A 14,024-nucleotide genomic window follows, 5' to 3' on the forward strand; every position below is an offset into this window, starting at 1 on the left:
TATGAATTAATTTGTGCACAACTTATAGGAGTATCAATCAGGCATCCCCACCATCACATTTACGTCACCGTCCGGCAACGTGCACCAATGTCTACGATTTTGTGATTAAATTTTATTACCCTATAAAAGGTTTTTTTTGTAAGCTAACCCATGCCGACAATGATTTATATATGAAAGTTTTTTCGGTCTCTTTTAAACATGCATAAATAAAAATACATTCATCCAATATGTGTGTGAGTCGACCAAGTGATAGAGTGGTAATTTATTAGGCCAAAGATCTTAGGTTCAAATATATTGTGGTGTGACCTTTGAATTTATATTCATTCATCCATAAAAAACATTCCTCCCATTAATATTAAATTGACAAACAAAATTTATTGTTCATCATAAACTTGAGAAGAAGTTTAAATAAATAGTTAATGAGGGATAGTTACCTATGTTGTCATTTCTCAAATCATTGGATCTCTCTCTAACTACAATAACATTAGTGGAAGTAAAAATTGCCACTACCCTTATTGTTCAAAACTATTGTAGCTAGGAATTATTAATTACAATTAACCGTTAGAGCATCTCCATCCGTGCTCTTAGCTAAGAGCACGGAAGTGGGCCCGGACCACCCACTTTTACTGCTTGTCCTTAGCTAAGAGCACAACACCCACATCCGTACTCTTACAAGCTCAAGGGTCCCACCATTCTATTATTCAATTTAAATAAAAACATTTCCACAATATTAAAATGCATTAAAATATCCGAAATACTATTACAAATTACAAAATAATTAAAAATTACATAATTAAAATCCTAAAAATTAAAAATTACACAAATAAGATCCTAAAAATTAAAAATTACACCACTCGTTGCCGAATTTCGCCCAAATGTGATTGATTAGATCTTTCGCGATAATACTGATAATACACATGCTTTCATATATACACAGACTGTGGTAGTACAATGCATAACACTCATTTTCCCGCCAAAAATGGCGACACGTGTCATTCCAAAAAACTGCTGCATTATATATGTATAGATTTATAATCATCTAAGAAAATAGATGAAAAAAATAGTGGAATGTAAGTTATTTTTATTTGGTAATAAAATGTGAGTGGAATGAATTAATGGAATCTGACACATTCTTACTAATTACTAGAAGTGAACCGGACTCTTAATTGTGGTCAAAACATTATAACAAACTGAGACTCTTAATCACTGATAAAGAGAGTAAGATTTATTCAATCGATTATGTGTATTTGTTTTCACATTTAACACATTTAAGGTTTTTAATTTATACTCCCTTCGTTCCATGTTAATAGAGTCATTTTTCTATTTCGGAAAGTTCCAGGGTAATTGAGTTATTTCTATTTTTGGCAAAGAGTAACTTTCTATTTTACTTTATTTTTCTCTTCATCCTCTTACTTTATTCATCATCCATTTAACACATTATTTTTAAAATTCATGCCAAAAAGAAACGTTTCTATTAATATGGAAAGGAGGAAGCAAATGTTTACACAATTTTATAAAAAAAGTAAATTAAATCTTAATGATTAATTGAGGGTATAAATTACATTCCACATGAATTGCAATTGAAGTCTAGCAATTGGTACACCCCACACAATTTATAGGGCGTGTGTGCAGCTTAACAGAAGATCTCCGCAAATCGTCTCCGAGAGAAATGGTCAAAGGTTTCTACGCGGTGATGATGAATGGCCGCTCAACTCAATTCAATCACTCGAATTAGTATGGAGTACATTTTGAACTAAAATAATTTAAGAAACCAGGGAAGTGATGGGCGATAAAGAGAAGAAGAAAAAGAAGAGAGGCGGGGCGAAGAGGAACATGGAAGTTGAGCAGAGAGTGGCATACAACGCTGTGAGGGAATGGGTTTTCTTGGAGCAGTCGAATAGTTGTGGAAATTCAACGGATACTTGTGTTGTTGATGATGATTTTGGGGTGCAATGCTACCAGCCCAAGGAGAAGCTTGTCTTTGAATTTCACTGTCATACAACATGCAGCGATGGATTCTTGTCCCCTACAAAGCTTGTCGAGAGAGCTCATCACAGAGGGGTGGGCTCATCTCTCCCTATATCTCTGTTGTTTTTTTTAAATGAATGTTGCATACAAGGAATTGATGGTTGGTTTGAGAGGCTGAAGATTTGTTGACATGTTACCTTTTTGGATTTGAGTTTTCAGTGAAATGAATTTGTATAGGATAACTAGTGTCTGAGATAGGTATTGAAATTCTTACCCCTTTGAGTAAAACTGTGGTTGAATCTTCAAGGATGGTGATGCAGAGAAAGGAGCAATGACCTTCTTCAAGCTCAGTTGAAGTGTTTACTTTTCAGCATGTGTAGCACGTGATTTCATAAACTGTCAACATGAGAAGAACAAAATCAGGAAGCATTTTCAATGTTTGCAGAAGATGGTTTTAAGTGGAGGAACAGTGTGGATGTACGGGATTTAATTTTTAGAACTAGAAAAGGAATTTGTCTGCTTTCGATTACCACTTTTAGATCATTTACTGCTCCAGGTTAGGATTTAGTATATGGAGTAGGATTTAGGTGGAGATGCAAACTGACCTTGAAAATGTACACACTTCATTGACACATAGTATTAGATTACCTTGTGCCTAAGTTTCTTGAAGAAGCTTTTTTTCCGTACTAAATCCATGCCCTTGGAGCTTTATGTTCCATCTAATAAACACTGATGTGTACAGTAACTACAGTTATTAGTTGGCTAATTTGGAATCGATGCCTCTATGTGCTAGCTTTTGTGCTTAAAAGAGAGTCACAACACCGAAATTCCATGGACTGAAATTCATCTGGTTTGTCTTGTTTTGAGCTTGTTTTTTATCATCCCACACCTTTTATAAAGCAGTGACTGAAATATGAAGGAGAATATAGAAAGACTCGCTTTCACGTTTTTGTGGATACAGAAAACTCTATCATTTTGACTGATTAGTGTAGCCTGATGTGTGTTTTCACCAAATGGTTTATGAAATCTCTTGTAGTGACTTAGAATGTTATGTATGTATTGGCCTCTTCCTTTTGAGTCTTACAATAGGATCATGATAATGTTACTACTTAAAAGCATTTCTTATGAATGATTCATTTGGAATAAAGTTGAAAGTGACTGAATGTTTAAAAGGCGTGGAACAGGTGAAAGTGTTGGCTTTGACAGACCATGACACAATGTCTGGCATCCCCGAAGCCATGGAAGCAGCTCACAGACTTGGCATCAAAATTATTCCTGGTGTTGAAATCAGTACAATTTTCTATTCAAGGTTGTTTATTCTTAATTTGGGTTCTGTGCTCTGCTCGAAAAAACAAAAGTGATTCTAATTCTCACACTTATCATCATCTTGTACTTTATTTAGTTTACTCGTCCCTTTGCTTCTGCTTTATGTTTTTCTTGTGCACTTGCCATATTTATCATTGCATATTATGGACATTTAAATAAGTTTTGCATCTAAAAAAAATAAAATTAAGTTTACAGTGTTTTATTGCTAGTTGCTTTATCCATGATTATCTTATCGATGTCTGTGGAATTGCTCACAGAAGGGATTCAGGAGTGCAAGAATCGGTTCACATCCTTGCTTATTACAGTAGCTGTGGTCCTACAAATTCTGCAGCACTGGAGAAGTTTTTAGGGGATATTCGTGATGGCCGATTCCTCCGTGCAAAGAACATTATTTCAAAGCTGAACAAACTCAAGATGCCAATAAGGTGGGAAACCGTGACAAATATAGCAGGAAAAGGCGTTGCACCTGGAAGGCTTCATATTGCCCGTGCTATGCTTGAAGCGGGACACGTAGAAAATCTGAAACAGGCATTTACCAGTTATCTTCATGATGACGGACCTGCTTACTCAACGTAATATTTGTTTTGTATTGTCGTGTATGCTTTTTGAATGGTAACCGATGTTTCATCAACAATTTTAATTACTAATTGTCTTGGTATTGTATGTATGTCTCAGCGGAAGTGAGCCCATTGCAGAGGATGCAGTGCGTTTTATACATGAAACCGGGGGTGTTGCAGTATTGGCACACCCATGGGCTCTGAAAAACCCTTCTGCTATAGTCAGGAGACTTAAGGATGCTGGCTTACACGGCATAGAGGTTTATAGAAGCGATGGAAAGCTGTCAGGTAGATAAATTTCTTTTCTTCTGCTAATTCTGACTGAAACTGTTTTAGATGATGCCTAATGTCACACCAAGTAAATGATTGAAGTTGAGACTTACAGATTTTAATTAGTCTATATATTGCTACTTATTATCTAAAATTGGTCCCCTGCATTTGGTCCTATACATTAAGTTTGTTAGCTTTTGGTCCCAAACTATATGTTTTGGTCCAATGTTAACAAATTTAATGAATGGGACTAAAAAGTTTTTTAGTGCAAATGTAGAAAATTAATTTTGGACTTTTGTCTGATATGAAATTGAGAAAAATTAAGGCCTTCATATTGTTTCTATTGTACTAGACACGCAAATTGTACGTACTTTCTAGTACATAATTTTGGTTTGGTTGTATGCAGAATATAGTGATCTAGCAGATACACACGATTTGTTGAAGCTCGGAGGATCAGATTATCATGGGAGGGGGGGCCATCAGGAGTCAGATGTGGGAAGTACAAGTGTTCCTATGTTTGCTGTACAAGAATTCCTTAAGGTCGCTCGACCAATCTGGTGTAACGCCATTCGAGAAATACTTGAGAACTACATAAAAGATCCTTCCGACTCAAATTTGCAAGGTATCGTCAAATTCGGAAGAATGGAAACTTCCAAGACAAGTTTGAGTTTGGGAAGTGCAAGCGACTTGATTAACCAGTGCTTGGCGTCATGGCTGTCCAAAGAAGAACGAGAGAATTCCGAGTTTGAGGCCACCAAGTTAGAGTTGGATGCCCATGCTGAAACATGTAGATGCTGAACTGCATTTTTCTTCAATTTTGTTTGCTCACATACAAGAGCCTAATCCATACAGTTTGAGGTGAGTTGGGGAGAATTTCTAGAAAACAGGCATACTTTCTTTGTATTGTATTCATAATTTCATGTCAAGTTTCTGTTGTAAGTATTAGAATGCTTCAAAACTTATAGAGTTTCTCATTATTATTTTTTAATTTGTTGCCAGTTAAATCCCATAAACTCAAACCCAGAATTTGCAAGTGAAAAAAAGCTGAGCTCTCTATATTCTGAAAATAACAAAAGTATACAAAATCAATTACTACAAAAACAAGGCAAAACTGTCGAGAAATGAGCACGAATTCGAAGACAGAATTGATCAACACTTTTGATGGTTATGAGTGAAATAAGAGTAGTCATGTCAAGCACTTCGCTGCCCTTTCTTCATTTCATGATAAATCACAAGACATCATCTGAGTTTTCCTAGTTCGACTTTCTTCTTTAGTGCCTTCTTCCCATGATAAACAAACGAATCAACTATCCCGGCTACTGTGAATACACCTGAAAGATAAGGAGGGAGTTTAAGCAAAGATAAGGATGTGGTTTATTTAGATGGAAGGATACTGAGGGAAAGAGGCCAAGTTACCTCCTATTATGGCACAGATCTGTGTCAAGAAGTGGAGGAAGGCCTCATGCTCCTCAGTATAAGTAACCTGTACATACAAACACATTCAATAGTTTGTACATAAGTTTTAGCTTGGATGTCTATCTATTTGAATCTAAACCAACCTTGATAGGAGAAAGGTCGTAAAAGAAGAAAACTCCAGGGGGGGATCTGTAGTGGTCCATATCGGAATTCTTGTAGTGTTCGGTAACTGAGAACTGTATATATCGTGGTATTATGTCATAATACGGAAAAAGTCAGGACAGCGATTAAATGAGATTATATGTATTGAATGACTTTTAAGTACCTGATTTGACTGGATTGTGTGCCCTCTGATGTTGGTGTATATGGTCGGAACCACCTGCAAAAGTGAATTGAGAATCTTAAGGAAAATGAATCTCAGATCACCCAGTGGGAAGGGTGGGGGGGCGAGAAAGACCGAGGGAATACAACAGGATGTACTAATGAACAAAACACTGCAAGGCAGAACCATATCAGTTTGCTGATACAGAAATATCGGTTGGCATCACAAAACATGGTGATAGTCAGGAACTAAAATTCATGAATCAACAAACTAATATTGAGTGAAGAACTGATATGTTTTGTGATGCCGGCCGATATTAATGTACTTCCGCAAACTGATATTGTTCGATGTTCTAACTTTAAGAAGAGTTCTGAAATGAACCAATTTCCGTAGGCAGTCTCCAAATACTTCTGTCAACTTAGTTGAATTAAATACTACCATATGTAATGATTAAAACAAAACCAGCATATCGTCAATGGTATGGGATAGTTTGTTCAAGGGATTCAGTACAAAGATATCTAGGAAGAATAGAAGATACTCAGAATTGTTAAATCATCATTGAAGTTATATGTATATTTGTACATAAAAATGCAAGAAATAGTCAAATATTCAGGAGCTTATGAACTAGAAAGGGAATACCAAGGGGGATGAAACATTAGCTTGAGAACACTGACCTTAATAAAATACTGATACACACCATTTGATGATGTTTGCTCCCATTGCACCCTGCGTATCAATAGAAATGTTTGTTAATTACACAAGATTATAAAAAAGAAAGAACGCCTTGATTACAAGCTTCTCCTGTTTCTCTTTGTTAGATTATTGTATTCAGTAAGGGATGTATACAAAGTACTCCCTCCGTCCCAACTATGTTGAGTCGTATTCCTTTTCTGGGATGTGCCAGCTAAGTTGAGTCATTTCTTTTATTGACAAGAAACAAAACATCTAATCACTTTTATTTTATTAACTCTCCTACTTTTTTCTTTCTCCTATTTTATTTTATCTTCATTCAACTCATTTAACATATAATCTCCGTGCCCAAAAGAAATGCCTCAACTTAGTTGGGACGGAGGGAGTAGTTCTTTTATGAGCACTTAAAGAAATTTGACAGGAGCGAGACCCGAATGAGTAGGGAAGCACAAACACCAATAAAATGATGAGGCACTATAACAGGTTCAAGTTGAAAAGTCAGAATCACTTTTGAATGAAACTTTAAGCCTTGTTATAGAATCATCCCTCATGAATCCATCCTTCAATTGCTTACTATATCTGTGATAGTTTGAGCATGTCGATAAAAGTTTGAAAAGCTTACCCATCAAGTGGGTTTACAATTCCAGGAATAGCATCCCCAAAAGCTAACTTGTTAATTTTGTGACTTATCTGCATCACATGTCAAAAAGAGCATTAGAGTAACCAGTGTTAACAATTCAGATTCAGAAAGATACTGGGAAATACAACAAATTCTTACATTATAACTCTCTGTCTGTAAAGCTATCAAATCGAGCAGATTCATACTTGAATGATGAAAGCTTTTCCCGGTAGCAAAATGAAAATTCCCAGCTACTTTGTTAACCTCCAGAGATCCATGTATATTACATCCCTCACCCTCTTCATCTTTCACTTTCTGAACAAAACCTTCTCGTTTGCACTATACACCATCGACCACATCAGAGAAGACAATTATTCGCAGCAAGTGTAACTAGTTGGAGGTCACGTTAAACATCTATGCTTTTAGTTTTCAAGATGGTCAGAAATTTTTCAGATATTAACATCAACATTTCCACAACCATGGTTTCCAGCCATTTTGATCAACTAACTTTTAATAAACCCAGTGAATAATTTTAAAATAATGCTTGTTACGCCACAGTTAATGTTATCAAACCTACTCCTACTACTCATAATAGGACTAGGTTTATACCCTTTCGATTTTAAAGCACTTAAATTACGTATGACATTGAAATGCAAATACAAAACTTAATCAGGGTTGTACAAAGGTGCAAAACAGCTTCTCTTAACTACTGTGAACATGAAATGTGTTTGCTTTGAGAAACTGTGACAGTAACGAATTCTGTCGGCTGTATTGTCTATTTGTCTGGATAGCAGTATCTTTGAAAACCAAAAGATTCTTGAATAGTATGGTAAGTATTAACAAAAATAGCACTTTTTTATTGTCAGAATCAACTCAAGTAAAGTCTACTATCTCTGATTGCAAAAGGATGCCAAAATGCAGAAAAGTAAGTTTTCAGACTGGAGATTTAAGGCATAATTATTGAAAATTCCCATGAGTGTATCCCCAGATTATCTGGTCATACAGATCTACCAGTAAGAAATTAACAGTTTCATTTGCAAAACAAGAAACTGTTGTGACAGCAGCAGATTTCACATTTTATCTGAAAACAAAATTGGGGCCAGACACTGCACAACATTACAAATTTACAGAGAAAACTCCATAAGTGAGATCATGAATCAATCAAACCTGATCAATCAAATCAGGATCTGTCATCCCCCAGCCTTTCTTACGATATGCTTCACGAACCTCTTCACAAGAATTGCAGCAGTGATCATCAGACTGCAAGAGAATTACAAACGGCAACCAACTATAAATCAATGTGCAGAAGTATGATGTGATTGGATCAGCATGCGAAAATAGGAATCACACAGCATTATATTTCACAGAAACGAATTCCAAAAGACTCCAATTTATAAAGAAACGAATCAACCTAAGATTAGGATACATATACCTAAGATAAAAGAACTGCCAACGGCAACCAACTATAAATATAAATCAATGTGCAGAAGTATGATGTGATTGGATCAGCATGCGAAGATAGGGAACACACATCATTATATTTCACAGAAACGAATTCCAAAAGACTCTGATTTATGAAGAAACGAATCAACCTAAGATTAGGATACATATACCTAAGATAAAAGAAATGCTATCATACTATGTAAGTTCATAACCCAAGTTTGCATGTACAGATTAGTTTCCATCTCCACAGTCTATATGTACCATAACATTGTCAGTAATATTATAAGAAACCAAAAGTGAAACTATGCTGGTCATTTGTCTAAGAGAAGAGAAATTATTTAAAATTTCCTCAGTGTGAATTTTTTTTCCAAACACTCTCCTATAGTCATGCTATTTATCAGTTAAAGATAACAATAGCGTTGATAAGAAGGATAATAATCCAACCATACATGGATAATCTATGCTCAAGCAGTGGTGGGTGGTGCACTATCTTAGCTAGAGCAGGTCAAATTTTTAAACAACATATAGATATCCAATTAACTGCCTCTATCTGAGTTAAAAAGAGACTTAAACAATGGAAAACAACACATGAAAGATAGAAATACCGTTTCTGCACCAAAACATGAACCACAGTATGCCTCGTTGTGCTCAAGTCTGCTACCATCTTTCTGCAAAGGCTTCTCAATCTGAATTGGCCAACACACAACAAGGGATTAGAGAAAAATACAATGAAAAGAACATGAGTGTGTGTGTATGTGTGTGTTTGTGAGAGTGGGGGATAAAGACAGCCTTGAGAATACTAATTTTATAAGATTAAAAAAAAAAACCAGCCCGATGGAAAATAACTAAGCTCATAAATTAGTATCATATCAACTAACACCAAAGAAAGCAAAATTCCAAATCCTGCTAGACAGGTTCATTTTCCTTTGGATCCAGCTTTTGTACTCTAAGGTGCATTTTCCTTTTTGCCGACCAGGTGCATTTTCCTTTGGATCCAGCTTGTGTACTCTAAGGTTCTCTGGTGTTTTTCTCTCTTTTTATAGTATCTTATTCGCCAACTTAATGGAAGTATTGACAGTAAACGCAATTGCATTATAAAGCAAGCTGCAAGGCACATATTATGTGCTCCATGAACTCTCTAAGCTGTGGCACGATTACATCACAGGTCTTTTGTGAGGAAGGTACCCAACAAGACAGTCTTGCAGAAATAAAGAAGAAATTAAGCTTAACAATTTTCATTTAACACAAAGAAGCTCAGAAAAATTTATTTAACTCCATGTTGGCATCAAATCAATTACTAATTTCATAATTCAGAACCCATACCATACATAAACAGAATTAAATACTGAAATGCAGGTCCTGACAAACACATGGCGGAGGACAATCAATAACAATCCAAAAGACAAGTTAATGCCACAATAACTCATAAGCAAGGGCATAAAAAAAATTATGTACCTTGGGTGCACCAATTCCATCTTGTCTCACTTCTATCACATTGCCATGGGAATCAATTCTCTTTTTCATAATGTCATGTCTCTACAAATTTATTGCAGCACGCTACATAAATAATCTAAACATACAGAGGATAAAAAAGGCTAATAATAGCCTTTTCTACAAGCTCGAAAGTGAGGCTTTTTTAAAAAATTGAAGACAGATAGACCAAATGCATCACATACAATGTCTAGATGTTGCTCCCCACTGATATCCATGGCATCAAGACTCAGCAACGTGCATTGAACGTTTGGAAATGTTACATCAAACTGCAATCAGATTAACAATTTAAGATGTGAGGATAGTAAGTCTCACGACTCATTAAAACATGAAGGCCTTAAAAATTCTTCCTAGCAGGTATTCAAGCTTCCCCTCAGTACAGTAAAAGAACACAAATCATCATGAGCATCTTTTAAGGCTTATCAATTAGGTAAATTAGGAAATCAGCAGTCTATTAAGTTTGATAAGATTCATTGATGAAGATTAGGCGACAAGATTGTCAACCTAATATGAGATATTGAGTATCAATATGCCATGGAAAATGCGATCTCCATAGATACTTGAAAGAAGACAATCATCTTACATTGATGCGCAATTTTCCTCCCCTAGTTGTGTCAACCACAAGCTGTGTATCTGTAACTGTGTGGAGGTATAAACCTGCCAGTTGAAAGGCAATTAATATGATATCCTATTTAGGTAGAAAGAAACATGTAAATTCAAAGAGAGCAGGTCTATTGTAATCAATGAAAATATGCTATGTTTTCTTGATCACAAATGTATGGCATTTTCATAGAACATCTTCATCGTTTTAATGATCTGAATTGATGCAATACCAAGTTTTAGTGGATCACTAATATTAATCCACTAGAAAAAAATAAAATAACAGCTTAGAACAGTCCACAATGGGTTATTGCTTCACCAAAATCAAATTTAAGATTTCCACTCTCAGATTCAGATTTTGCACAAACTGGATGTGAAAAGCACAGAGAAATTCCATCCGCATATACCTTCTTTCTCCTTCTTAACAGTTACCATTGTACTAGCGCTATTTTTTACATTTCTCATTATGAGCAGTAGCTTCAGCAGCAAACACAGAGTTCAGACTTCTGCCATCCTACTAATCAAGAACTATCTCAAACACAAAATGTTCAAGCCAAACTTGGTTCCAATTCAGATTTTCCTAGGATAGCCGACAGGTTACTAGCAGGTCAGCAGGAAAAACTTCACAAAGAACCTCCTTGACATGATAGATCACTCATGAAAATTCCATCAAAGTAAGAACCTAACCTCAGAAAGTTTACCATCTTCATATACAGAAAGTAAAACACAACAATATGATAAGCTACAATCTCCAAAGAGAAGAAAGGCAGACAAAAGGGAAACCAAACATAAGTTAACTAGATCAAGCCACACAATCCTCCTCTACTAAAATCTGTTCAAGTACTAACAACAAGGTCCTCTCTTCCACAATTTATATAACCCTGCCCAGATCAAAACATAGGCTTCATATTAAACAATCAGTGAAGTTGAAGAATACATACTGAATTCCGAGATGACGAGCAAACCAATGAAGAAAGAGGAGACGAGGGTGATAACACCTCCAGATAGCGAACGGCTGTAGAAATCCTCATTGACCTTGGGGTATGCATCCAAATTCCTCAACTTATTGAACATTTTATCCATGATAAAATTACAAAGGAAGCAGGAATTTCTGTAATAAATCAACGATAAATTCGACAGACCAAAAGATCTAATCTTTTTCTAGTTCTTGATTTGTGGTGCCGGAGCCGAACGAGGGAGAGATTGGTCGGCGGCCGGCAACGGAGAAAAAAAAAGGAGGGTTTGACTAAGGAGATTAATCAACCCTTCCTTTTTTCTCACAAAAAAAAAAGAAGATCTCAGCAAGGATTCGAATTGCGTGTGATCCTGCTGCAATTTCTATTTATACAAGTTTGAATTTGGGTCAATTTTTCTTCAGATTTTCTTCACCTATTGGGATTCAACGCTCTGCGATTATTTTGCGGGAATGTATGATTGTCAACAATTAAGGGGGTTTTGATCCATCCCTACGTTCGTCAAACGTCCGCGCCTCGTCATAGGATTTTGTCCTTTTATTTTACTCCTATCTTTTACTACTCCATTAATTAGTAAAAAGAATTTATAACTATTTGCTCCCTCAACCCATCATTAACTATCACAATTTGATTTGATAATATTATGGAAAGTGGGTTGAAGTTGAAGACTAATTATAAAAAACCAAATTGTATATAAAAAAAGTTATACTAATAATAATTTAATATATTAATTATATATTAAAATAATAAATATAGTTAGTGAATAAGTTTTAAAAAAAATTGGTTAGTCTACAGCAGGGGCAAATTTACATGTAATTAGTGAGGGGCAATTGCCCCACCTCATGTTTTCAATCCCATGTATTTATATACCTATGTTAATTTTTAATATCTTTTAATATTCTACTAAATGTTCCTCCTCAAAATTTTAAAATTCCTTCATATGTATATTTGTCTTCTTTCCTACAAATTTCTAGCTCCGCCCCTGGTCTTCAGCCTTATTTTCAGATTTTTTTTAAATTGAATTGACTCTATATTACTTTTCAAATTTGAATTAAAGTATGCATTAATTATATGTTATGGTTCCTAAAAAGTAAAAAATTTATACAAAATTCATTAATATATGACCACAGTATTATGCACGTCTCATGTACTTTATAGGGTAAATTTCCTCTAAAATCATAAACTTTCACAAAAGTTTGATTTTTCCTATGAACTTTAAATGTTGCATAAAAAATTATGAACTTTACTCTTATGGCACGATTTCCCGAGTCGAGTATTCCGACTAAGGAGTGTGATGATGTTGGCATTTATGCTGACATGGATGATGATTTGGATGTTGAGTGTGTTTATTATTCCCATTCCAATCACTCACCCTTCTTCCACTTCATTTACCCTAACCCTAATTTAAAAAAAAAAAAAAAAAGTTCTCCTTCCTCACTCCAGCGCCACCACCGCCGGCCATCGCTCCGGCGCACCATCTGCTCTTCCCCTTCTTCTCTTTCTTTCCCTCCTTTCTCCCTCTTCTTTCTCTCTCTTTCTCCCTCCTCTATCTCTCCCACTCTCTGCCTCTTCGCGCCGCCGTCGCCGCTGTGGGAGCAGCGGCGCTCCGCCCTCCGTCCCTTCCTCTCGCTGCTCCGCCCCCATCATCACCATCCACCGTCCACCGCCCCAATTCATCTCCCCCTTCCAATTCACGTCCCCAATTCATCTCTGCTGACTGTCCCTTCTCTCTCCCTTTGCCTCTCATTTCTAAATTTTTAAATTTTTTTCTCAACAAACACAAAACGATGTTGTTTAAATGCATAAATAAATCGATTTTTTCTCAAATAAACCAGTTTTTTGTTGTACGAAATTTGGTCGCATAGATTTATTGAAAAGTAAATGTGACAAGTATTGACAGACAGACCAAAAAGGAAACTAGTGACAAGTAATGGTGGACGAAGTGAGTAATATTAAATGTTTATCATTTATAGGTCGAATCCTATTTACTCACTCTGTCCAATAAATATATGTCAAATTTTCTTTTTTTGTTTGTCCCATAAAAATAGTTTATATTTATTTATAAAAACGTTTTCTCCTTTTTTTACTTTATCATTTATAGGTCTCACCATCCATTATATTATTTCAACCACCTTTTTTATATTATCTCTTACTTTATCAATTATGTATTAAAATTCGTGTCATCCCAACTAGTCTATTTTTATAAGACCGAATGAGTATAATTTTGGGCGGATCCATTAGACATAAAAGTATTGTAATTTGTAGCTAGAATTGTCAAGTAGATCAAGTCACCTCGATTGTAAAGTATTATTATAAGAGAAAAAGAAAGATGAAAAAGTTTATAAATA

The 14,024-nt window shown here is 35.5% G+C and overlaps 2 protein-coding genes across 4 annotated transcripts; one reads left to right on the forward strand and one right to left on the reverse strand.

Moving 5' to 3' along the window:
- Nucleotides 1-1,603: 1,603 nt before the first annotated feature.
- Nucleotides 1,604-5,109, forward strand: LOC148927390 (uncharacterized). 3 transcript variants are annotated; one of them, XM_089056147.1, is made up of 7 exons: nucleotides 1,604-2,065; nucleotides 2,340-2,344; nucleotides 2,762-2,818; nucleotides 3,153-3,277; nucleotides 3,552-3,866; nucleotides 3,970-4,139; nucleotides 4,528-5,109. In XM_089056147.1, the coding sequence occupies exons 1-7, from the start codon at nucleotides 1,783-1,785 to the stop codon at nucleotides 4,917-4,919; spliced, it is 1,347 nt and encodes a 448-aa protein (XP_088912273.1). In that variant the 5' UTR covers nucleotides 1,604-1,782; the 3' UTR covers nucleotides 4,920-5,109. The 3 variants fall into 3 exon arrangements, with proteins under 3 accessions (XP_088912273.1, XP_088912271.1, XP_088912272.1); XM_089056145.1 differs by lacking the exons at nucleotides 2,340-2,344; nucleotides 2,762-2,818 and having other exon boundaries at nucleotides 1,604-2,061; XM_089056146.1 differs by lacking the exons at nucleotides 2,340-2,344; nucleotides 2,762-2,818 and having other exon boundaries at nucleotides 1,604-2,061; nucleotides 3,555-3,866.
- Nucleotides 5,110-5,155: 46 nt separating this feature from the next.
- On the reverse strand, nucleotides 5,156-12,144 carry LOC148927391 (uncharacterized). Its single transcript, XM_089056148.1, has 13 exons — nucleotides 11,644-12,144; nucleotides 10,686-10,759; nucleotides 10,288-10,371; nucleotides 10,067-10,147; nucleotides 9,217-9,297; nucleotides 8,336-8,428; nucleotides 7,328-7,507; nucleotides 7,172-7,239; nucleotides 6,534-6,585; nucleotides 5,863-5,916; nucleotides 5,681-5,773; nucleotides 5,538-5,604; nucleotides 5,156-5,452 (listed from the first exon to the last, which is right to left on the reverse strand). Exons 1-13 carry the CDS (start codon nucleotides 11,783-11,785, stop codon nucleotides 5,361-5,363), a joined length of 1,161 nt encoding a protein of 386 aa, XP_088912274.1. The 5' UTR covers nucleotides 11,786-12,144; the 3' UTR covers nucleotides 5,156-5,360.
- Nucleotides 12,145-14,024: the final 1,880 nt, after the last annotated feature.

The sequence above is a fragment of the Salvia hispanica genome, chromosome 4 (assembly GCF_029641045.1).
Source record: "Salvia hispanica isolate PSC_SH4W2 chromosome 4, Shi_PSC_v1, whole genome shotgun sequence".
NCBI lineage: Eukaryota > Viridiplantae > Streptophyta > Magnoliopsida > Lamiales > Lamiaceae > Salvia > Salvia hispanica.

What these genes read in the sequence shown, in the direction of transcription:
- LOC148927391 (XM_089056148.1), bottom strand. Translation starts at nt 11,785, where the DNA reads ATGGATAAAATGTTCAATAAGTTGAGGAATTTGGATGCATACCCCAAG. An exon ending in CATGTTTTGGTGCAGAAACG is followed by an intron (nt 8,429 to 9,216) that starts GTATTTCTATCT and finishes ATTCTCTTGCAG; the next exon opens with TCTGATGATCACTGCTGCAA. An exon ending in ATTGTAAACCCACTTGATGG is followed by an intron (nt 6,586 to 7,171) that starts GTAAGCTTTTCA and finishes ATTGATACGCAG; the next exon opens with GGTGCAATGGGAGCAAACAT.
- LOC148927390 (XM_089056147.1), top strand. Translation starts at nt 1,783, where the DNA reads ATGGGCGATAAAGAGAAGAAGAAAAAGAAGAGAGGCGGGGCGAAGAGG. An exon ending in CATGGACTGAAATTCATCTG is followed by an intron (nt 2,819 to 3,152) that starts GTTTGTCTTGTT and finishes GGCGTGGAACAG; the next exon opens with GTGAAAGTGTTGGCTTTGAC. An exon ending in AAGCGATGGAAAGCTGTCAG is followed by an intron (nt 4,140 to 4,527) that starts GTAGATAAATTT and finishes GGTTGTATGCAG; the next exon opens with AATATAGTGATCTAGCAGAT.